The sequence below is a fragment of the Coturnix japonica genome, chromosome Z, assembly GCF_054131305.1.
Source record: "Coturnix japonica strain WE chromosome Z, WE-NBRP24, whole genome shotgun sequence".
Classification (NCBI taxonomy): domain Eukaryota; kingdom Metazoa; phylum Chordata; class Aves; order Galliformes; family Phasianidae; genus Coturnix; species Coturnix japonica.
The window spans coordinates 27,397,139-27,420,882 of record NC_140702.1 but is presented as its reverse complement, the minus strand read 5'-3'; the positions used below and the strand labels follow the sequence as shown (position 1 = coordinate 27,420,882).

General features: G+C 41.5%; 1 protein-coding gene across 6 annotated transcripts in view; it reads right to left on the bottom strand.

Annotated features, from left to right (window-relative positions):
• The window catches only part of CHSY3 (chondroitin sulfate synthase 3), a 131,055-nt gene extending 126,418 nt beyond the window's left edge, over positions 1-4,637 (bottom strand). For all 6 annotated transcript variants that reach the window (XM_085528371.1, XM_085528372.1, XM_015849402.3 and 3 more), the window contains exons 1-2: positions 2,726-4,637; positions 1,176-1,459 (exon numbers count right to left, since the gene is read on the bottom strand). In XM_085528371.1, the coding sequence (XP_085384497.1) occupies positions 1,176-1,459; positions 2,726-3,407 (966 nt within the window). In that variant the 5' untranslated portion in view covers positions 3,408-4,637. The remainder of the gene's footprint in view (positions 1-1,175; positions 1,460-2,725) is intronic.
• Between the last annotated feature and the right edge of the window lie 19,107 nt (positions 4,638-23,744).

The window sequence follows — 23,744 nt, the reverse complement described above, 5'->3', positions numbered from 1 at the left end:
AATATTACTACCCACTAAATCCGTATTAGCAATTTAAGACTTTCTGTTCTTTCACCATTCATACAGTGTAGCCCAACAAACCCATTTTTAAACAGACACTTTTTTCCAGGTCTTTCAGGGGAAAAAAAAAAAAAAGCCAAAAACCACTAATGCAGAAAAACAATTATTTTTCCTGACTCAACCTCTTTCAGTGGCTCATTTAAACAATTTTCCCCACTTAATGAGGTACTGTCACAAGGACAAGGAAAGACTAATACTAAAGAATCAGTCAAAATAACTAAAATTTTATTCGCCGTATTAGCTATCACTCTTCACCCTTCCTGTCAACTGCATGCTCAACCTATTTTAATCCGCAAAGGTGATGTTGCCATTAACCACAATGTTTTTAGTGAAACAGCCCTGATTTCTAGTCACAGCACCGCAAACAAACTTTTCTGGAGCCGCAACACATCTTTATTACTTTAGAAAACGTTGCTACTGAATGAAGCCATTTGTTCCCAAAAGAACCTCAGCATACTAAGATTTGTTATGCTGTGCATGCCTGCAGTAAATTTAAACACTGAGTAAAATAAGTTCACTAAGTTAAATACTGTTGAAAGTATATAATGGACACAGGCAATATATAACAGATACCCTATCTGGACAAGAAAAAGAATATTCCAATTTCTGCATCTGCCCATCAGGATTTCTATTCAAATACATCTGAATAATTAAGAAAATACAGGCAGTTCCTCTTCAAATACTACAACATATTTTATGAATCTCTGCCACAGAAGAAAATGACGTGCCAGACGCTTATATAGAAATGATTTCCAAAAGGGTCCAACCTTAGCATTAAACATCAAATAGAGCAGCATCCTTCCAAGAGTTCTTCATAGGAAACCTACAGGTAATGTTTTAGCAATTTATCACATAGCAATACTTACAGCATGGCTGCTCACACATATAAGCTACAGTAACCATCACCAAATGAAAACTGAAAAATACAAGTTGAAATAATAGATGCTTGCAGCCACGTGCTATGAATGTTTTCCTACCACTTTTCCTTGCAGTCAGCAGCTTACATTCTAATGCATTTATTAAAACCTAATTATGGTGAAAAGAGATTGCAGACACTCTGCAAGATGCAGAACCCTGTAAACGAACAATCCCGTGGGACAAATGCTGTTACTTACCTCATAGGACCAAACACACTGCGTTCCTCCAAATCTTCGGACACACCTGCCCACCTCCACATCCTCATGAGTGGTGTACATCTCACGAAGGCATTCACCTATGTGTGGCACCATCCGCCTCAGAACCTCCCGGCTGAAGATCATTCCTGGCCCTCCCATGCAGAAATTCTCTCCAGGCTCAAGACCCAGCTTCCCAAGTTCCTCAATGTTACCCAGACCAGTCTGCCCTAAATACAGAGGCTTACTACTGTTCAGTGAGCGAAGAAACTCCTCCAATTTTTCACCTGGAAAAGATAAAAGACCACTGTTATTTGTCTACTTAGTCATTCATCTATTTTCCTGCATCTCAAGGTTCTTCTCTGAAATCAAACAGGCACCTCAGACTATCACAGGAAATGACCTCCAGTGTAGTATCTTTGGACAAGTTCATATTTCTCAGACTCTTTTTTTAAAATGAATATCCTCAATTAACATTTCAATGGCACTTTTATGTAGCCTGAAGAGAGAATATGATCAAAGCCTTACTCTGTTCAGCCAACACTGATGGAAATCATTCTCTTGCTAGTTTAAAACTCTCTAATGCAAGACAATCTGTCAATATAGTTCTAAGTTGAGGAGGAAGAGACACTGAGGAAAAATGTCAGGTGTTACTTTTAATGAGATTGATTTTGGAAAAGATGAGCACAAGCTTAAATTAAAATAAATCTTTCACACAGAATAATTTTCTGTCCTTCCCCTTGGAACATGGCAAAAATCCAGCATTTTCCTTCAAACAGCTTACTGATTTTTGAAATATAATTCAGCATTTTAATGAAATTTAGAGTTGGCAGATAGGTTTAACTTGGACCCGATTAAAGACAGCTTCACTACAGGTCAGAACTAAGCCCCAAGACAACAGTGCCACCTTTTACTTCTGCAACCAGAAATACCACCATCAATGGTGTGTAAACAGTTCAGAGATGAATGACAGCTGGCATGTAAGGAACCTATTAAATGACTCAGACAAACCAAGTGACAAATAGTGCAGTTACCTCAAGTTTACTTTCCAAAGTTTGTACCAAGCTCATAACCCAGGTTTATGCCCCTGCTTTGCCATTCTTCCCTAGGAATAACAAATAACAGCGGTCTTCCTCTTATTATCAAAGGCAGTTTTTTCTTAGGCAGTGGCAAGCACATACCAAGAGGGAGAAGACTGCAGAACATCCTTAACTAGCGGTGTTACAACACCCACGCGGCATCTGGGCCGACACTTTCTGGACATGCTGCGAAGCACAGCAGCGGCTTTACAGGTAGACTTCGAGGTCGGCTCTGCTTGCAGTGCTACTCAGCCACGTGAGAATTCTCACTATAACTGAAGACACCGCCTCCAAGGAGCGCCAGACCGCAGCCCCGGCGCTAAGCCCGGCACTGCCGGCTGGGGCTGGGAGACAGCTCCCGTGGACCGGCCCCCGCTGCCCCGCCACCGCTCGGTGGGACAGGATGGCCTCTCTCCGCGAAGCCGACGCGGTGCTCCCCTGCCTCCCTCCGGCCGTCGGGCCGCCCGCGGTCACCTTTAATGTAGACGTCGTCATCCGCCCGCATGAACCACTCGTACTTGTCCAGGTAGTGGTCGTGCATGTACTTGATCATCATGAAAGACTTCTTTTGAGGCGGGTAGGAGTCGTCCACGCCGGGCAGGGCAACGACGGGCAGCGGGGGAAGCCCTGGGGGCGCGGCTGAGCCCTGGCTGGAGAAGAACTCCACGCGGCCCGGTACCGAGGGCACCCAGGTCCGCTGCGCCGCCACCGCCCGGCTGCCCAGGTACTTCTGGGCCGTCATTACCCCCACGTAGAGGAAGTTGCGAGGCTTGGCGCAGCCCGCCGCGCCTCCCCAGTCACCGCTCCCGTTGCGGCTGCCGCCGGGCCGCCCGCTCCGCTTCTCGCCTCCTTCCTCCTCCTCCTCCTGCTCCGCTTCCCCGCCAGCGGCGGGGCTGGACACCGTGCCTTCCTCTGCCGCCTGCAGTTCCCACGGGCTGCTCCGCACGCCTGTGCCGTCCAGCACCGCCGCTGCCGCCGGCTGCTCGGCCGCCCCCGGCCCCGCCGCGCGGCCGTAGTAGGAACAGAAGCTGGCGCCGCGCCGCTTCTTCTCGCTCATCTCGGCCACCCGGGGAGCGATGAGCCAGGAGGCGGCAGTGAAGCCCAGCACCAGACCCAGCACCACGCTCAGCCAGGGTCTCCGTGAGCGGGCTGCCATGGCGCGGGCGGGGCGACGTCCCCCCGCCGCGTCCCGGCAGAGACCACCCCCGTCCCGCCGCGGATCAGCGTGCGGCGGCTTCGGACGCGGCTCCCTGCTCGGACGCGGCGGCCCCGGCGGTTGCAGTGCTGCCGAGGCAAACTTCTCCGGGCGGGCAGCGACGTGGGCGGTGGAGCACAGGCAGCGTCCCCTCGGCTTCGCTGGCACCTTGTCACTGCCGCGGCTGGTCCCTCCCCGCCCCTCCCACCGCTCAGCCTCCTCCACACGGCAGCGGCTCTTCCTCGCCGCTTCGCTGCATTCCTCTGCGGCTTCCGAGCGCCTCACTCCGGAGGACACCGATGCCCAGCCCGAGCCGGGGAAGTTACAGCCCCGCCACCGTCGCTCCGGAAGGAAACGATTTTTTTAGGTCTCCGCCGAGCTGCCCCGCGCCGTATCCCCGTAGCTGGGCCGGACTTTAATGCCCCTCCGCACATCGGCGCCCCCCAGTGTCCGGGCCGCGGGCGGGCATCGGGCATCAGCGGAGCCTTGGCTGTCGCCCGCGGCGGGAGCATCCTGTGCTGCGTCTGCCCCAGAGGTGCTCCTAAAAGACACGGGCGGGGTGCTGGGAGGAAGGAGGCTGTCCTCTGCCTGCACTCTGTGCTGCTTCTCGACTGCATGTCTTCCTTTATCGCCACGGCCCGAGTGTGTTACAACGAGCCCTAGGACCCCACAGGAGAAGATTTGCCGCAGGACATCCATGGCCAGAAGTGGCCCTGCATTGTACAGTCCAGGAGATCACATGCAGACCCACGCCCATGCAGACAGCTGTAGTTCTGCTGTTACCAAGGGGGAACAGTTTTTTGTTCAGATAGGTAGCGACATGACAAGGGAGAATGGGTTTTAACTAAGAGAGAGAACTTTAGTCAGAGGGTGGTGAGGCCCTAGCACACACTGCTCAAAAGAGATGTTGGATACCCCATCCTTGGAGGTGCTCAGTACCTCGTTGGTTGGGGTCCTAGGCAGACAGAACCAGTGGGTGGCAAGTCCTGTTCATGGTTGCAGGTTGGAAATGGATTATGTTTGAGATCCTTTCCAACCCAAGCTGTTCTGTGATTCTGACTTTTTCTGATCACCCTAGTCCCTTGTGTTCATATCCACCACATGCAAGTTGCTCATTTCCAGCAAAACCCGTAAGTTCCACAATGGTCCCTAGCACCCAGTTGTCATCTCACTGAAATAAATTCATGTTAATGAAGATCCAGTGATATATGTTCAGTTGTTTGCTACCAAAATCACCCATTTTGTAGCTCTCAAAGGCCATGAGTTACCTATTAACATTTTTTAAGTCTCATACATAAATGCCAGAACAAAAGGAGGGTAAGCTCATGGCACCTGAGGCAGGTTGCCTTTATGCAGCTCCTCCTTCATGAGGTTGCCTGTGTGCTTTTGAGGGCTGACCACTTCAGCCCCCTTCTGAAAGCTGCAAAGACGTAAGAATTTTTAATAAAATTAAAAGCTGGTCAATGGCAACCAGCATTCTTGGACTTGGCAAAGGCTGTGAGTTACTGTTCTGGCTGAGAAAGGCTGTGATAACAGCCATGATCACTGTACCTCAGGTAAAACTATCCTTCAAAAGCATTCACTACACAATTAGGGATTACCAGCATTATGGGTGTCTCAACTTTCCCAGAGGAGTCTTCTGCTTAAAAGCAGTCTCCTACTGCCTGTGCTGTGCACACTCAGCTTGGCTGAGTCCTGCAACTCGTCTGGCAGCACTACATCCATCAGCAAGGGCTCCTGCACATCCACACCTTATTGCCATAGTGCCCCAATCTTTTACTCGCAGCTGTGTACGAGTAACATATGCTATGGAAGCTACTTGCTTCCATTGTTCTCACACTGGAGTTACTCTTCTAGTCCATGTCAGCAGCGCCGATTACTCAGGCCTGACAGCAGGGGAAACAGCACTTACCTTTGTTGCAAAACAAAAACAAAAACCAAACCACCACCACAACAAAAACACCAAAACAAGTGGACCCAGGAGGTGGGAGGTTACTATAAATATTTTAAAAACATCCAAGATGAAACTGAGCTGTAAGTTTTTGTGTGCTATCAAAGGAGGCTATGAAAGAGTTGAGTGTAAGGATATTTGGAGCAGAAATCTTACAAGTATCTACCTGCAGTTGTATTTTTAGCTTGATGTATGAGTATTTTGATACACCACAGGGAAACCTGATGGAAATGTGTAGGGTTTTTGTTTGTTTGTTTTTGTTTTGTTTTTCAATGGACGGAGCAAAGCAAAAACTGGATTTCTGTTATAAGAGCAACTGTGGCATCTAGTGGTTAATAGCAGTCCTGTGTCTGCATTCAGGAAAGTAATGAAATCCAAATTGTCTTTCCAATTAAAATAAGGTTTTATTCTGACATTAAACTGCATATCATGTATTAATGTCAGCATGTTTTGCTACATGTTATGATGTGCTTGGTAAGAATACTACATCAGCGTAACTCATTCAGCCTTTGGCAGAGGCCAAGGTGCAGTAATAATTTCAAAAAAATTTGAAAGATTATTTTCTGTAAGCACTGGACTGCAAATTAGAAAACCTGCCTTCGGTCCACTATGCTATGTGTTTCAAATTGCAGCGTTAGGGAGCCTTTCACATTTTTCTTTGTTTTTTGTCTTATATAAAAAAGATGTAAAATCCAAGAAAATATCACACTGGTGGCTTTCGAACAGCTTTTTAATCACATGCCTTTTGATGGAAGAACTGCAGAAACAGTGAGAGATGTAAGTTCTTTACAATGCTTTCAAACAAATTTAGTTGTTTGTTTGTTTGGTGTGGGTTTGGTTGGTTGGTTGGTTGGTTTGGGGTTTTTTTGAGCTGAGGAAGAAGTGGTCAGACATTTTCTTCTCCATTGCAATAAATCTCTAAAGCAATAGATTATGAGAAATCCCTCATAAGCTACAAGTTTATAACTGGGTGGAAAATAAAGAAAGTTCACTCTCAGAAATGTTCTTGGTTGGTTCTCACTCAACTAGCTTGTGAAGATGTCTGAAAATGGTGTTCACACTTGAGCTGCAGTTTATAGGTTGTACTTACTGTATTAAATGGCATCTAAATCCAGATAGACTCAACTGCATTTAGAGTCTGTTCTCAGCATCATAGGTGAAAAGTACTGACTAACTGAAGTTTAAGTGAGGGTAAGGTTGTGAAATGTTATATTTGGGTGGTTCTTTGTCTCACTGGTCCCATATCCTGTGTCAATAATGTTAAGAAATTATGCTATAAAATCCACATTGATCAGCTGAAGCATACATAGCCCAAGAACAAGTTAAAGCTGAACAGGAAAGAGAATCAGAGCTACAAAAGAAAACTGAAGAGAAACTAAGGAGAAAATAATTTCTCCAGATGTATTAGGGTCGTTCTTTCAAAGAGGCCGCTCAACTCTTAACTGTGCTAAGTTGTGCTCTAAGGAGTGCTTCATGAATTAGTAAGATTAAATATATACATAAATATATGCATACAGATGAAAGATCATGTAGCTGTTGTGGCATTAAGCAATATTCCAGACAAGAGACTGTTTACTTGGTTTTATCAGTGTTATGAATATCTCAGCTCTGCATATAGGTTAGGTTTGTCTGTGTGTTAGAACCCTATGAAACCATCCAATACAAGCAATGTTCACCCTGAAACAGACTAATATCTCCTTCAATGACTCATCCTTTTTCTTTTTTTTCTTCTTCTTTTTTTTTTTTTCCTCCTTTTTTTTTCTTTTTTTGACATTTTGGGTTTGGAGAATTCTAGAGATGGAAAACAATTTCAGTTACTTATCTTGTATTTTTTAAGGGATTTTTCTATATTGTGTGAATTGAAAAAGTGGTCTTAGTGGTAGATTCAATTTATAGGGTAAGAGCCGCTGAGATCTATTTAGACTCTCCCAAGTTAACGAAGGATAATGACAACTGTCAGTGGTTTACAGGCCCGTTCGGCCCAGTTCCATGACTAATAGGGTGAGAGAACCAATGGACCCATGCCGTGGGAGAGGAGGAAAGGAGAAAAAGGGGAAAAGGTACAGAGATGGGCCTAAAAACAAAACATAGGAATGATCTGAATAGGAAAGTTAATTTACTAAATATGATATCAGAATGCAAGATAAAAAATATAATATGTCATAATTGGAATTAAAAGTAATAAATCAAAGAAAATGAGAGAGAGAGTGTCCAAAATTGAAGGCCTTGCTCTAATGCTCAAGGTGAGACAGCCAGGGAGAGCACATAGCTGCAGTGATGAGCAGTCACAGAAGAAAAGGGACGCCTTGTGACTTCCAAACAGTTTTATCTTCCCCAAAATGGAGAACTGAAACAGAACAGTGAAAGTATTCTGGGATATGTAGTTCTTCTCTTCTGAGAGCCAGGTACATGGAAATATCAACAATTCACAGAACTGGAGCAGTAACTCTCTAACTCCCAGTACACTACATGGTGATATGATGTGGAGATTACAGAAAATGTAATGGATGTCTGTGGTGGACTGTAATATGCTCGGCTCACATAATTGCTCTCATCAGAGCTAGGACAGGCATTTGCAAAAGAGAAATTTCAATATTCTAATAAAACACACTTATTAAAATATGTATACAAGAACAAAACATGAAATTTCCCTTGGTTATTTGACATTATTATGGAGAAACATACATTTCACTTGCACAGCAGTACCAACATTCCTTTATTTAATAAGCACATATTTATTGATTGATGGACTTGGGTGATTTACTTTGACAATTCATATGTAATTTTTTATTAAGCCTATAGTATTCTGCTCCTCTTTCAATATGTTTATTTCTTTATTTTATAAAAGCAGTTTTGCCTTGCTCCATCTTGAAATACAAACAAAATACAAGATTGAACTCTTATCCCTTATGAACAGGAGACATCCATACACAATTTCCACATATATATATGGGATTCCTGAAATGATCCGGTATAGTAAACAGCAGTATTTACTTCTTTCCTCCCCAGCTGCCATAGCAATAGATCAATATGGAAGGTATAATCTTATATAATTTTAAGTTTTTCTGGGAGGTTATTTATCATTTCTTCCCAAAGAGGTTGACATCCATATGAATTACTCAGAGAAGGTAGAAGAGACACGTCTTTCTAGGCACCACATTTTGTCCATTGCACTGTCATGCTGGCAAAATGGTGTTGACTTCCAGCCTGCGATGTAGGTTTATTTTGTAACACACCACATTATAAGCTTTGATCCTAAAACCATATCAAGCCAATATGTCTGGAGGGCAGAGTAGTACCTTCCAGTCCACAGTTGAACTAGCCTCCTCAAAGCCACAGAATGAGAAGACATAGACTCACAGAATTGTCATAAAATGACTTGGGCTGGAAGAGACCTTCAGGAATATTTACTTCCAACACCATTCTCAAAATCAGGCTGCCCATAGCCCCATTCAACCTGACTTCTGGGCACGGGTAATCCACAGCCTCTCTGGGAAGCCTGATCCTGTAACTCAAAATCCTCTGATTCCCAATGTCTGATCTGAATTTAACCTCTTTCAGCTTAAAGCCATTACCTCTTGTCCTATCACAACACTTCCTGTTAAAGGATCTCTCTCCAGCTTTCTTCAGCACTCCCTTAAAGTACCAGAAGGCTCCTTTCTCAGCCTGTTTTCAGTGGAGATGTACTCCAGCCTTCGTGGACGACTCATAAACCAGCAAAGCATCTGGAAAGCATGGAAGTGTGCTTTAGAGCTATGTTATGTGTGTACTGACAGAAACTGTAAAAGACATTTTGTACTGTATTCAAAATAATGTAAATATGAAGATTTCCAGATTTTGGGTTTGTTCTTTAGTCATCATCCTAAGAAGTGTGTTTTGGCCTTGACTGGGTGGACAGGGGCAATGTTCTTGAAAGAATCCCAAGCAGCAGAGTCCAGAGAATGTTTTAGAAGAACTGAGCATGTGCTTATCTCAGTGGAACAGTTAGTAAGTGAGTCTGCTTCTCCTGGCTTCTTGAATATTTCCAGTACTAGGGAATGCAGAGATTTTACCTGTATTAACACTTTTGTCACACTTCATTGCCTACTATTCTAGTAGCGAATATAAGAGTTAAGTGGATTATTTTCTTCTATTTGAAAGAAGGACAGCAATGTGTTGCATCTCCACACCACACAGATTTGTCTTGAACATCAGTCTGGGGAAAAAATAAAATAAAATGTAGCTACAATCATAAGCAGCACAAGGGAAAATCTCAGTGTACTCTGAAAATTGACTATAAGTAGAAAGATTAAGACTGAAAGTAAAAACATTTCTTGCTTAGCATAACTTGCCTACAATATTTAAAGTAAGAAATCAGCTCACGTAGTGCTTTCTTCTAAGCTTTAATATATGCTTATATGCCAAAATAGCTCAAAAGATATTTTGTTGTAATAGCTGTTAATAATTGTTTATTACCAAAGGTAACAGCACCATCTGATCAACCTGGACAGATTAGTTTCTCATAGCTATACCCTCTGTATACTAATATCTTACTGTGTAACTGTGAGACTCTGTACAGAAACTCCTTTTGTCTTAAAGATTGCTGTGGAGTGCAAGGAGAACTAGAGACATCTTTGCATACACAGGGATGGGTCAGGAACAAGGAAGATACAAGGAATTTCTTGACACTTCTCACCTTCCACTGAGATGCAGTAGCCCAGCCTTGTGTGGAGGCCCCAGCTTCTCTGATGTGCATAAGACTGCACTGGACTGTTGCACCTCTGACAGATGCGCTGTTACTATGGGCAACCCATGAAGAACCAGACAGTATTATATATACTGCCTCTGCAAAAACTGGGTATGGGCTTTTTACCTTGTCATGTGTTCTTTCTGCTTGTGATAGATTTGGAAATATCTGTACCTCCCACCCCCACTGCCAACAAGACTCATGAAATACTGCAGTGTAGCCACCTCTGCATTCCTATTTCAGATCCTTGCTTCTATTCTCTGTCTTTTTACTGTCACTTTCTTCATCCCGCCTCCCATCCCCAGACCAAGTTAACCAAAATTCGTATAATGAACTGGTTGGGTAAATATTTGACTCCATTCTGAATCTTAATCTCAAATCAGATGTAGATATGTCATGAACCACCTTGCCATCAGTAACTGAAGAGAGATAATAATCTGAATGCTGAAGTAGTTTTTCTGAAGAAGCAGCATAGTGTGTACTTCATTGTATTCCTATGAAAAGAGAAAGTACTACCTGAGATGCAGATGCTGAAAACTCTGTATGAGCCATTAAACAAAACAAAACAAAGCACAGACAAAAAACTGACAGGAAAATTAAACTAATATTTAAATAACAATATCAATAATGAAAAAAACTTAAAAGAAAACTCAAGAAAGGGAACAATAAAATAAATACATAAAAAGCTGAGGAGATATTGCTTTATTATTCCCACAACTGAGTACTTATCTTCCACTATAAATGATCCAAAACAAGTGGGACTATAAAGACATACAGAATTATAGAATCATAAAAGTTGGAAAAGATCACTAGGATCATGAAGTCCAATCCACTACCACCATGTCCACTAAAGCATGTTGCTCAGTGCCACTTCTACACATTTCCTGAACAACCCCTGGAACTGACTTCACCACCTCCCTGAGCAGCCTGTTCCAACCCGGCCTTTGATTGATGTCTGCGTTTAACTACTAGAGAGTGTCCAAAGGAGAGCTATGAAGGTAGAGAAGGGTATGTAGGGTAAGAGGTATTAGGAGCAGCTGAAGTCCTTTGGTGTATTCTGCCCAGAGCAGAGGAAGCTGAGGGGAGGCCTTACAACAGCTCCTCACAGGGAATGGTCTGGCTGCACTGAGTTCTGCTCTTTGGTGACCAGTGATAGGGTTGAAACATTAAGAAAGGAAAATTTTAAAAATCTATTTAAGGCCACTTCTGCAGTACTGGAATGTTTTGGATTTACTGACAAGAAGCCTCATTGAATTAGGTAGGATTATGGATGTGTCACTTCAGCTTCTAGTTCCTATTACTGGCTGAGTTTATTACTAATCATGCTAAGGTTTCTAAAAAGCTGAATGAAAGGTGAATATTACAAGCTTATTGTTCCTTGTAAGTTTAGTTTAGTATGTTGTCTGCTTATCTACTTATGCACAAGATTAGAAATCCTGGCAGGAGTGTCTTGAAAAGCCTACAAAGGAACACTCTGCTCAGCTGAGTGATTTTTTTCAGAACTGAAGCTAGATAGAGTTTGGCAATATTGTATGTCATTTCTTTTCCCTTATTTAAAAATTAAAATGACCTCACTAGTTTACTAGGTGAAGTAAACTGAGACTAGCAGTTCCAGTACTTGATAAACAATATGTTTTGCTCTTTTAAATCCAGATTTCACATTGATAGCCAGGGGGAAAAAAAGGAAACAGTTATAGTCTTTACGAGACTGTTAAGTCCAGTGGACAATACTGCTGTGCAAATCAGTCCAATTGAATTAAAGTGTCAAGGCATCATATGAAAAAGTATGACCTATTTCATACATAATAATATGGCAAAATTGCCAAAATCAAAGCTAAAAATACAGATTAGGTTAGTGTACCCATGGCAAGTAGTCCTTATAAAAACTATATAGAAATAATTTTGAAAGTTGAAAGTAGTAATAAACATTCTCTGGTAAAACTATTGAATTTCTGTGAAGGACATTGGAAAGGTTATCGATATCAACAAGCCTTGGGTTGGGTCTATAAATAAGTTTATGTAAATATGCTCTTTAGATTTTAATGGAAGTAAACTTTTTACAGCTGTTTAGTGAGACTGATTAGATGTTGATGACTTCACTGGGAGACTGAGGAAGAATATACGAAGAGTAATTGTGCCACCTTGTGAAGCAATATTATGCTTGCAGTCTTATAAATGCTTCTGGCAGTGTTTTACTGTGATTCTAACCAGTGTGATATCTTCTGAACCAAGTTAATGTTACACGATTTTATTTTCTATCCTTGACTAGATGACACTTTCAAATAGGCTAGTTTTCTTCTGAACTACTTAGTGAAAGGTATTTTACAGTTTTGAAAATGTTATGTTTTTCTTGCTAATTTCCTGCAATATGTACCTGGGGTAAGTTATACAAAAAGCATTTTGTTCTTGATAGCAGACTTTTTTCCTAAAGACTGGCGTCTTTGGCAAAAAAATAAAATAAAAAAAATCAGCTGACTTATATGAATTTATAAACTGTACCTTGTCTAGAATTAGAAAATAATAATAATTTAAAAAAAAAATAAATCCCACAAATCTTCTACAGGCATAGGGTGGTGTTTTTGTTGTTGTTGGTGGTGGTGGTGATTGGTTGGGCTCTTTGTTTTACTAAATAAAAAGTGAAATTGTGCATTTTAGTATTTTTTTAGTAACACTCATGAAGATAAACTTCTTAAAGAAATAGAAATGTTTTTCAGTTGGAAAGATGTTTTGTGAGTAAAATATGTGTAAGAGACACGAAGTCATACACTGAATTCAGAAAACTTCTACAAGGCAACAGTTGCTCTACTTTAATAAATCATGTAAAGTAAACACGTGATGACTTTTACCTCCATTGTTTACTGAAACCTGCATTTAGCTGATGGAAATCCAGCAGTTACTGAAAGAGCCATCTAATGTTTCCTTTGTCCTCTTTCATTTGATTAAAACGTAATTTGTGGCACATCCTTGTTGCTCAGTTACACATCAGCTCAAATTGTGCAGAATATCTTCTTCTTACCTAAGAAGTAATCCCATTTGAACTAGGATACTGAATGCTTAGATCTTGACAGAAGAGTCTGAAAAAAGCATAGAGGGTTTATTTTGTACATGAAATTAGGAAGTGCCACTAACTACTGTTTTTCAGTACCCATGTCACTGGAAAATGCCATAGGTTCTGCAAGGGCAATGTGCAGGTATACAGGTAGAATCATAGATCCCAAACCACTAATGCAAGCATGTCTGTTGTGATTTTGGAAGTAGTATGTCTGAAATTATATCCCTTTGACATTTTTTTTTAAATTAAAAAGTTTGTGATTTTCTTAAGCATAACATACTTATGCACAGTTAAATTATATAGTTAACTAGTTCAGCTAATGTTTATACTTGAACAGGTGGCAATAGTGGAGAAATTAGAAAATTTGATTTATTTTTCATATACATTCAGCAACTGGCATTCTCAGAAATCTGACCTCAAGTTTGAGGCAAATATGCTACAAAGTAACAATCTGCTTACATAACTACTTATATTTTAGGTAAAAGTTGCAAAGAAGGAATTTGCTTTCTTGGAAAGCTGCCATTTATGTAACTGTTAAACATCATGTAACAGCCTGCAGAGAATATCCAGAACTCAAAATGATTCTGCAGTTTAGCTTGCAGACTTGCTTTTAGACTGTAGAAAATTTATGGATTCACCACAAGTTCCAAAGAAGGTAAGCTTTTAAAACTTAAGGCAATCATCAGACAAATATCAACTCACCTCACACTGAGCTGCCTTTGTATGGGAACGCTGCTGGGTGGAAATGCAGCTCCTGCAGATTACAGTAGGCTTATTCTGATGACTTTCCACTTAATTTTTTTCTAAGGATGTTTGTTGTTTTCCAGGCTACTGTGCCTCACTGAGCATTTGATTCAGCTCTGCACCACTTACCCTCAAGACAAAGCCTTTAGAGCTTCAGCTAAATGGTATTTAGAGGGCATGGGCACCTCTCCTGTGAAGAAAGGTTGAGGAAACTGGGACTGTTTCGCTTGGAGAAGAGAAGGCTCCAGGGAGACCTCATTGTGGCCTTCCAGTACTTGAAGGTAGTACATAAACAGGAGGGGGAACGGCTGTTTGCAAGGGTGGATAGTGACAGGGCAAGGGGGAATGGTTTTAAACTGAGACAGGAGAGGTTTAGATTAGATATTAGGTAGAAGGTTTTCACACAGTGTGGTGATGCACTGGAACAGGCTGCCCAAGGAGGTTGTGGATGCCCCATCCCTGGAGGTATTCAAGGCAAGGCTGGATGTGGCTCTGAGCAGCCTGGTCTGGTGGTTGGTGACCTTACACATAGCAGAGGGGTTGAAACTAGATGATCACTGTGGTCCATTTCAACCCAGGCCATTCTACAATTCTACGATTCTATGATTTAATAGCACTGAAATCACCCCATGCGTTTCAGACCAGAGCAATATCTTGGCTCAGAGCGAGTCTGTTTGTTTGAACTGTTTTGTTTCAAGACAGAATGTCAGGGTGCTGTTTTAGACAGAAAAGGCAGTGTTCGGTGTCCACAAAGAAGGGAGTGAGATTATTCTTTAGGGTTTTCCTGCTTGCATTTCAATTTTTCATGTAGGCTAGAAAATTCATGTGGCTCCTAATCTTTCTGTTTGTCCTAAGCAAAACTGTTGATTTTGGCTGAGCAGATGAATTACTTACAGGACCATGCCATCATCCAAAACACCATCTGTTGTCTCGTGCCTTTGAGCTGATGAGGCACACATGGACATCACATAGCAGATAAGGGCTGGAAAAATCTGGTGATGGCCTGTGACCAGGGATAGGAGAATTTCCTCAGGCTGGAAGGACAAACTGCTCATTTACCTTGTTTATCACACTTACCATCCAGAAGTAATTTGTCAGATATGCTATTCTATCACTTTCATGATGCAGATGGCTTTCTAGACACTGGGATTAGTGACCTTCAGGAGTGGCGTAGTTGTTAAAATCTGTCCACCTAAAAGAAACAGCTGCACAGAGTCCTGCATTAGAAAATAAGGAGTGCATTTTGGTCAGGTTGGCTGGTCTAAGTTGGACACCTGTCAAAGCACACTTTCTGCCTTATTTATTTATTTATTTATTTATTTATTTATTTATTTTAATCTTATCATTTAATAAGTGATGAAAAAAAAACCACAAAAAAACAAAAAAACAAAAAAAAAAACCAAAAAATCCCAGTCAGTGGTGGCCCATAAAGACAAGCAATAAAAAAGAATCAGCTCTGTAGGACCTGAAATACATCTGAAAGCACAGCTATGAGAATGAGAAACTTGAGAACAGTTAGAAAACATTCAGAGTGGTATGGAGAGTTAATAATATTCAATATCACAATCTAAGGAATTGTTCATACAAAACTCAGTAGACAAGTCTATTACTAAGTATATTTTGCTTTATTTCTCTGGCAATCTGGAAAATCAGCAAGTATTTTGTTCTTGCAACATGCATATCACTAATCATTATTTCTACCTTCTTTCATTCAGGTAATTATTATCCTTGAGAATTTCAAGGATAACCTATATTTGTCATCTAGTGACACTTTTAACAATATTCTAACTAAATCTCAGCTGTTCAGCAACTAGTGCAATCTATGTCAGCATCCAATGTTTTGTCATCTGTGGCCTTTAGCTGCCACTGCAGTGAAGAAGTTGATAATGCATTAAAACAGCTGATATTTAAATCAGTAAATTCAGCTTGCAAATGTTTTTCCTTAAACTAACTTTATATCACATCAAAATCCTCTTGGAGCAGTATTCCCTAAACAGCACAAGACTGTGCAGCTTATTTACTGGAAAAAAAAAAAACAAAACCTTTTGTAGAAGTTGACATTGCTGTTCAGACATGAAGATACTGACCCAAAACTTGACTGTTGCTCTGATGTGTTTCAAACCATGATCACTGGAACAGGGGATGAAGAGGGTTGTATGTCAAACTCTTTCAGTGTTGGACAGGAAATTATACATTATAGTGAAGATTTAAGATTTACCATTTTCTTATTTATTTAGCTTCATTTGTAATCCTAGGGTAAGTGGAAAAGCCATATCACAAAATCACAGAACAAGAGAATTGTGGGGGCTAGGAGGGACCTCAAGAGATCATTGAGTTCAATGTCCCCACTGAAACAGGTATCCTACCATAGGTTGCATAGGTGGGCATCTAGATGGGTCTTGAATGTCACGTGCCAGAATTTTCACTCAGTGTTTCATTTCTTCTGTTCTCCAAGTTGTATTTGAAAGCTTCTTCATGCTGAAGGGTGCCCAGGATGCCACTTTGTTCAGAAGCATTAGATGATGCAGTAGATCCCATGCAAGGATAATGACTTCCTTACCAAAGAGACTATGCCTAGCTCTGGGACATTCTTCTGTGTTTGGAGAAAGGGCAGCTTACACCTGTTTTCACTGCAGAATTGTCAGATGTGAGTAAGTTCAGAGCACTGACAGGAAAAAGTCCCATGGGAGATAAAGGAAGGTCATGTACAACTGAGTAACACTCACCGCATAAATCCTACCATGACATGTTTTTTCAGTTCATCAATAAAACTCTAAGGAAGCTGATTTCTCATTCCAAGCTTAGACTGGAGAAGCTCCCACTGGTTAGAAAAAGGAAAACATAACCCTCATTTTCAAGAAGGAAAAAAAGAAGATTCAGGGAACTACAAGCCAGTCAGGCTCACCTCTGTGCTTGGCAACATCATGGTGTAGATCCTCCCAAAAGCCCTACTAAAGCAAGTGGAAAATGAAGACAAGATGACAGGTGGTAACCAGCATGGCTTCACCAAGGGCAAGTCACGCCTGGATTACTAACCAGGATTACTAGCGCAACGACACATCATCAGTAGGGTAAAACTAACCTGTCTCATGATGGTCTAATCCCAGCTCACGTTCCCTATTAGTGGGAACTGGTGGCCTGTTATGATGGAGTTACAGCATCAGTGGATAAAAGAAGAGCAAATGTTGTCATCTACCTGGACTCGAGTAAAGCATTTGACACTGTCCTGCATGGCATCCTGATCACCAAATTGGAGGAAAAAAAATTGATTTGATGGATGGATCACTGGCTGGATAAAGGCTTGGCTGGATGGTTGTACTCAGAAAGTTGTGGTCAATGGCTCAAAGTTCAAGTGGAGGTTGGTGGTGAGTGGCATTCCTCAGAGACTGATGTTGGGACCACTGTTATTTAACATCTCTGTAGGTGACATGGACAGTGAGATCAAGTGGACCCTCAGCAAGTTTGCAGATGACACCAAGCTGAGTGGTGCAGTCAACATGATAGAGGGAAAGGATGCCATCCAGAAAGACTTGGACAGGCTTGAGAGGTAGGCCCATGCCAATCTCCTGAAGTACAACAAGGCCAGGTTTAAGGTCCTGCTCCTGGGTCAGGGCAATCTCAAGCAGAGAGACAGGTTGGGCAGAGAGCAACCCTGAGGAGAAGTGTTTGGGAGTATCGACTGATGAAAGATTCAACATGAGTCAGCAATGTGTGCTTGCAGCCCAGAAAACAAACTGTATCCCAGGTTGCACCAAGAGAAGTGTGACCATGAAAAGTGATTCTGCCCTTCTACTCTGCTCTCATGATTCCCCATCTGGAGTATTGAATCCAGTTCTGGAGGCTCCCAAAATTCGTTCTAATAGTAGATATCTTTCAGTGTCATACTTCAGCCAGGGACTGCCTGATTTAAAGGAGAAGAAGGAAAAGTTGAAGGGAAAAGGAAAAGGAAAAAAGGAAGGAACAAAAGCAACACTATCAGTTTCTCACTGAGAATCTATTTATTAGTGCCTGTTCAACCCTTGTAGAACTGAGATAGCATTCATGACATTGATTACTAAAAAGATAGCAAGCTAGCACAAATTTAACAAGGCTGAAGACCCTCACCTTATTTACATTCACTACTATCTCTAAAATACCTACATTCATTCTTTTTTGCAATTTAGAACTAATAACTCTAGCCATGCATACATAAAGAAATATTCATCTATATCAAGAACTCTAGATTTTCCAGTGTTCCAAGTACTTTTTAAAAGGCATCATACTTGCAGGTCATTAAAAGGAAAGTAGATGTGGGCATAAAAAACAGAAAGCCAATTAGGAGCAAAACCAAGCACCTTCCACAACAAAACTATTCTTTGTCTTTTTTGCTATGGATCTTTGTTACCAATTCCTTTTCTGAGGAAGCACAGTTACTTAGAAAAGATAGAACAACTGAGGACACAATACCACTTCAGCATGCATAGTTATTTGCTATTTTTCACTTATTCAGTTCTGTCTGGATAGGAGGAACTTTAAAGGTAGGACATGTACATCTAATTCAGAAGTGTTTAAAGACGGAAATCTACCAAATTTATATGAAAATAAGCACTGTATCCAGAATGCTGCCTGTGGTACAGCAGCTGTGTGCTGGAACAAAACTGTCTCCTTTCCACCTGACCTCCACAACACTTCCTCCAGCAAGTATCAAGAATCTTCCCAGATGAGCCTACTTACTGCTACAAGAATTCCACTTTACTGCAGCAGCTGCAGCAAATTGATTTTGAGCTGGAAGTGGCCTTTTGGAGCCCATTCAAGAAGAGCACAGTATGAACAGAGGAAATCCCAGAGGAAAACAAGCCCTCTTTGGGAAGCCTGATTCTTTTGCTGGGTTGTTTAAACTGCCTGTGAAGCTAAACGTGGGTGGGAACAAGAATGAACAGCAGCTTGGGATTTACATGTTCTCCTGAAAATACCATATGTCATCCTGCTATTAACTCATCATTCCTCCCTCTTACAACAGAAAAACTGTCTGCCAGCTTGTTTCAGTAATGCACCAGAATTAAGTCTGTGTACAGGAATTTTGTTGCTAGGTTGATTTAATCAAACTTCATGTTTCTCGGGAAAGAGTGCTCAGCATTCATTTTCCACAGCCAGATGAGATCCATCAGCTCTGGAGATGAAAAAAGTTAACAACAAGTCATTGGTAACAGCATCTGTGACTCTGGGATTTAGTGTATCCTGGTCAGCTTTGGAGGAGTATCAGGACCAGCCTGAAGTGGGTCCAGATGCACGAAGTCCCATAGCCAGAGCACTCTAACAAGCTGTTCAGGCAGGAAGAGGACTGGCCATCAGTAGGCACCTCAGCCAGACTGGTTGCTGGGAGAAGTCCACTGAAAACTGCTGCAGAAGGGAGGAGATAGTGTCACACCTCCTTGGTGATCTGGGCTGAAGCTCCTCATCTCAAACAAGTGTGCTCAGATTCCACATCCATTCACTCTTACTGTGTGTCTGTGCCTCAGTAGAAGTCTGACTGGATTTTGTTTGGTGTTGGGAAGCACCTGTGCAAGGGTAGCTCTGTGGAATTTGCATTTGGATAGCTTCAAACTTCATCCACTGATTGCACTTTGCAGTGGTACAAGTCCAGAGAAACTTAAGAGACCTAGGCAGTTAGCCATCTTCAAGTTATAGTTTAATTAAGCTTATCATTTGGGTTTAGCTCAATGGATAGACAGTACATTTGTCTGGAATACAAATCCCAGCCCCCACGAACTAAAACAAAACACTGTGAATAAAACTTTCTGAGTGAAGGGGAGGGAAAAAAAAAAAAAAAAAGAAGACAGAAAAGTAAGCAAGAAGAGATTTATTTTTCACAAAGCCATTGTTCCATTTTCCCACTTTCCCTTTCCAGACAATGGACTAGAAACAGGTGCAGGCCGTCAGATTTGATGTATGATTCTGGATTTACAAAGCTGTCAAAGAGCTGAGAAAGGAGCTGAGCTGTGGCATGTGCCATGCCCTCACCCATGGATCCATGGATCCAGGTACACTGAGTGTGCACCTACATGTCACCTAGGTCTGAAGCAGTGTTGTGGAAGACAGCAGTGGTACTTTGAAATTCTCTCTGTGAGGACAAAAGCTCGCTGCTGCTAGAGTCTGCTGTATTTCTTAATTCATTTCTATAAAGTGCAAATGACTACTTTGTAGTGGCGCGGGTGAGGCCAAAAGAGACCCGTCAATCCACAGAAGAACTCCAGAATTTATGTCTTCCTTTATTCATGGGGATAAATAATTCTAGGAAATCCTAAAATATTTTTAAAATCAGCACATAATAATAATAATAATAATAATAATAATAATAATAATAATAATAATAATAATAATAATAATACGCTGTGTCAGAGGGTATGCTATCTGATGTTAAACCAAAAACTATAATTTACTTAAAGTACTTAAAGATGCTTCAAAACTTCTAAAATTTATTTTGTGTGGCAAAAGAGATAGTAAGCGCTATCTTATACCCATTGCTGTCCCAACACGTAATGCTCTATGGAGGCAATTTTTTGCCTTCTGGTCTTGTAAGTCTAGGTTCATTTTCTGAACACTAAAACTGCACGAGGAAATAATTGGTGGGAACATCACATTAGTTGTGCTGGAAGGCTGTGCTGAGTTTAGTTTAACTGACTTACACTACATTCACATTTCAGTGAGTTAATAGTATAACCGAGCAGCTTCAAAACTCAGTTCCTATCCTCTTCCTGTTTTAGAATGTGTCTTGTTTGATCAGTGCAGTGGTAGAAGAAAAACAAAAGAAGAAAAAGTGTGGAAATGTACACCATAGTGAAGTAACAAGGCCTGCTAAGATCCATCTGTACTGAGCCAGCTGTGTACTTCACTGAAGTGGAATGGTAGCTGTAGGTTCCCCAGGTATCGCCTGCTGGTGCTCCAGAGCCAAGCAGGAGCCTCCGTCCCACAGCTTCACAGGATAAAAACAGATGAAATGAGAACTCAGGTGTATATTTACTGGTTGTTTTAGGGAAAGAAGAACAACCGCAGAATATAGTAACTGCCTGTGCAATTATAAGTTGGCAGAGCCTGTGTGAACTATCACTCCTGTTTAGTTCCAGATTACAGCTGCACATTTCATAAGAACGAATTCCTCTACGTCTCTGCAAGTACCAGTTTTCCCCACCAAAGGTAGCATTCTACAGCAGTTACCTTCTTGTTCTGCATCATATGAATAGGTGCTGGCATGGTATCTATGTATCAGCCTGGTGCTGCATGTCACAGTTTTACTGGCTATTAAGCAGGAGACTTTGCTGGCATTTGAGCTGATTATCGCTGGAATAAAAAATTCAGAAACTCGCCAACATTTGTTCCTATTCTGATCCAAATTTGACTTCTTTATTTAAGCACCTGCTTAAATCCCATTGAAGTCAAGCAGAGCGTATGCGTAAGCATTCTCTCAAGCCAGGAACAGACCAATGAATTTAGATCTCAGAGATTACTTACTATGGAAAAAATGCTGTATGTCCCATTTGAATGTCATTACCTAGCAGAGTTGTTTTATTCATCCAGTTTTAAAAGCACTTTTGGAATACACTAAACATTCTGTTTTCCAAACACCTATCCTAATCCCACTTTATAAATGTTACATGATGACTTTTCTGTTTCAGCTCTTGCCTCTAAGGAATTAAAAAATAAAAATAAAAATAAATTAAGATCACACAGTGAAGAGATGGCATTTAGCGACCTAAACAAATAAAGCTGTACCCTGCGTCTCTCCGACTGCATCTGAATGAAGCACACTTCAGGGAGGATTCCCATCTACTTGAAAAGAGGTCTTTGTCTCTCAGTTCTGTCCTCCCCCCCAAGCATTCAATTGTTGTTTATTTTCCCAAAGGCCAGAGCGCGGCCCGCATTCTAACAATGACGGGCTGTCCCCCTACGAATGCTCTTCCAGGCGTGTAACAGCACGGGGCCTCTCTGCACGGGCAGCACAGACGCTCCCTCAGAGAACGAGTGAGGCTTCTTCTCTTCCCCCCACCCCTCCATGCCTTTTAACACTTATGCACTTCCATAATCGAGACAACGTGCGGATGACCGGAAAGGAGGGGGAGTTTTGCGGGGGGCTGAGCGGTACCTCCGCTCCCGGCTCAATCCTCCACCAGGTGGCAGCAAAAGAACCCGCACATACTGTATTTTTTAAAACAAACCTCAAATAAATGCGCTTTACTCTGGAACAGCAAAACTCTGCCTGGAGCCTTCCGTTCATCCCCCACCCCACACACTTTTCCGACTGTCCGCAAGGTGGCAGCAGCAAAGCCAGACTGAAGCAGCAGTAAATTGACTTGAGGAGAAAACTATTTTATCCCTGTTCCTAAACCCTCAGAGAGCAATACAGTTAAGAAACTCTCATTATTGGCTGTTTTCCTGGAAATTACAGAGCCTTTTGCTTTTAGGCTTCCCGCCTACAGGCCTCGATAGTTTAGAAAAATATGTCTCTGCATTGTATGCAATGCACTTAAAGCAAATTTACCACGGTTGAAAATAAAACCAACACAACAGTTAAGTATTGTTGCTTTAATATGAATAATTACTTCATAATGTTAGCTATTAGTCTTGCAGAATGGTTCTTAGATCTTACTTTGGGAAGCCAAGTGCCTCTGATCTTTCAGACAAGAACACCCATCCATACCACAGCTGCAGCAGGCTGGGAGACCAAGTTTCCTTCCCAGTATGTTTACAGCAATGTTCTGTGTTATAACACAGATACCAATTTTATGCCAATGCATTTAAATGTGGCTAAACTTTTTCTGTTGGATGATCACAAGATTAATAATAGAACCATAGGATTGTAGAATGGCCTGGGCTGAAAAGGACCACAGTGGTCATCTAGTTTCAACCCCTTTGCTATATGCAGGGTCACCAACCACCAGACCAGGCTGCCCAGAGCCACATCCCCCAGTCTGTATAAATACCTGGGATAGTCCCATCCCAAGTGTAACACATTCCACTTGGCCTTGCTGAACATATTTAGGCTCACATGGACCTATTTCTCCAGCCTGTCCAGGTCAGACTGGATGCCTTCCCTTCCCTCCAGTGTAGCAATTGCACAGCTCAGCCTGGTGTTATCAGCAACCTTACTGAAGGTGTGCTCGATTCCATAGAGTGAGAGTTGTCTTGTGTTAATGAGGGAAATCACTGGGACAGCAGTATTTGTAGTCCTTTGCCCTGGAAGAGATATGAAGTGTTTGCAGCAAACAGGGTGAACTTTTGGAGATAAAATAATTTATATGCTTCTGTCTTTATTCACTTATTTTTTTTTATTTCAGTTTGTATTTTCGTCTTCCTGAATTTTTCTGCTAGATCTTAGTTGACTGCTTCCTTTCACTTGCAAAGACCCTTTGTTACAGAATGACTATATATATTCAGTCTTCCAAATAGATATGTTCAAATTCACTTCAACTTTAGCACTCATCAAATCTTGCTCCAGATCCTGATGCAGCAGCTGTTAAAAAATATTCTCTCCATATTTTGAAGCATTTTGAAATATTCCATTGGCAGCCCATGCATATCATATGTACTGTATTACAGATACTGAACCAAAACACCAGTCAGAAGAAGAAGAAGACATTATAAGAAGTTTTGTGTTCAGAGTTTTGTTTATAAATTATACCCATTAGGAGACATTCACTCTTATGCTCAGAGTATTTGTATTGTTTCAGGATCAAGTCCTTATGCTGCACAGGAACACTTTAAAATAGTGATGTCAAAGGAATTATACTTGTGCCAAAATAAATAAATAAATAAAAATACATGGAATTCAAATAAAACAAGGGAGGGGAA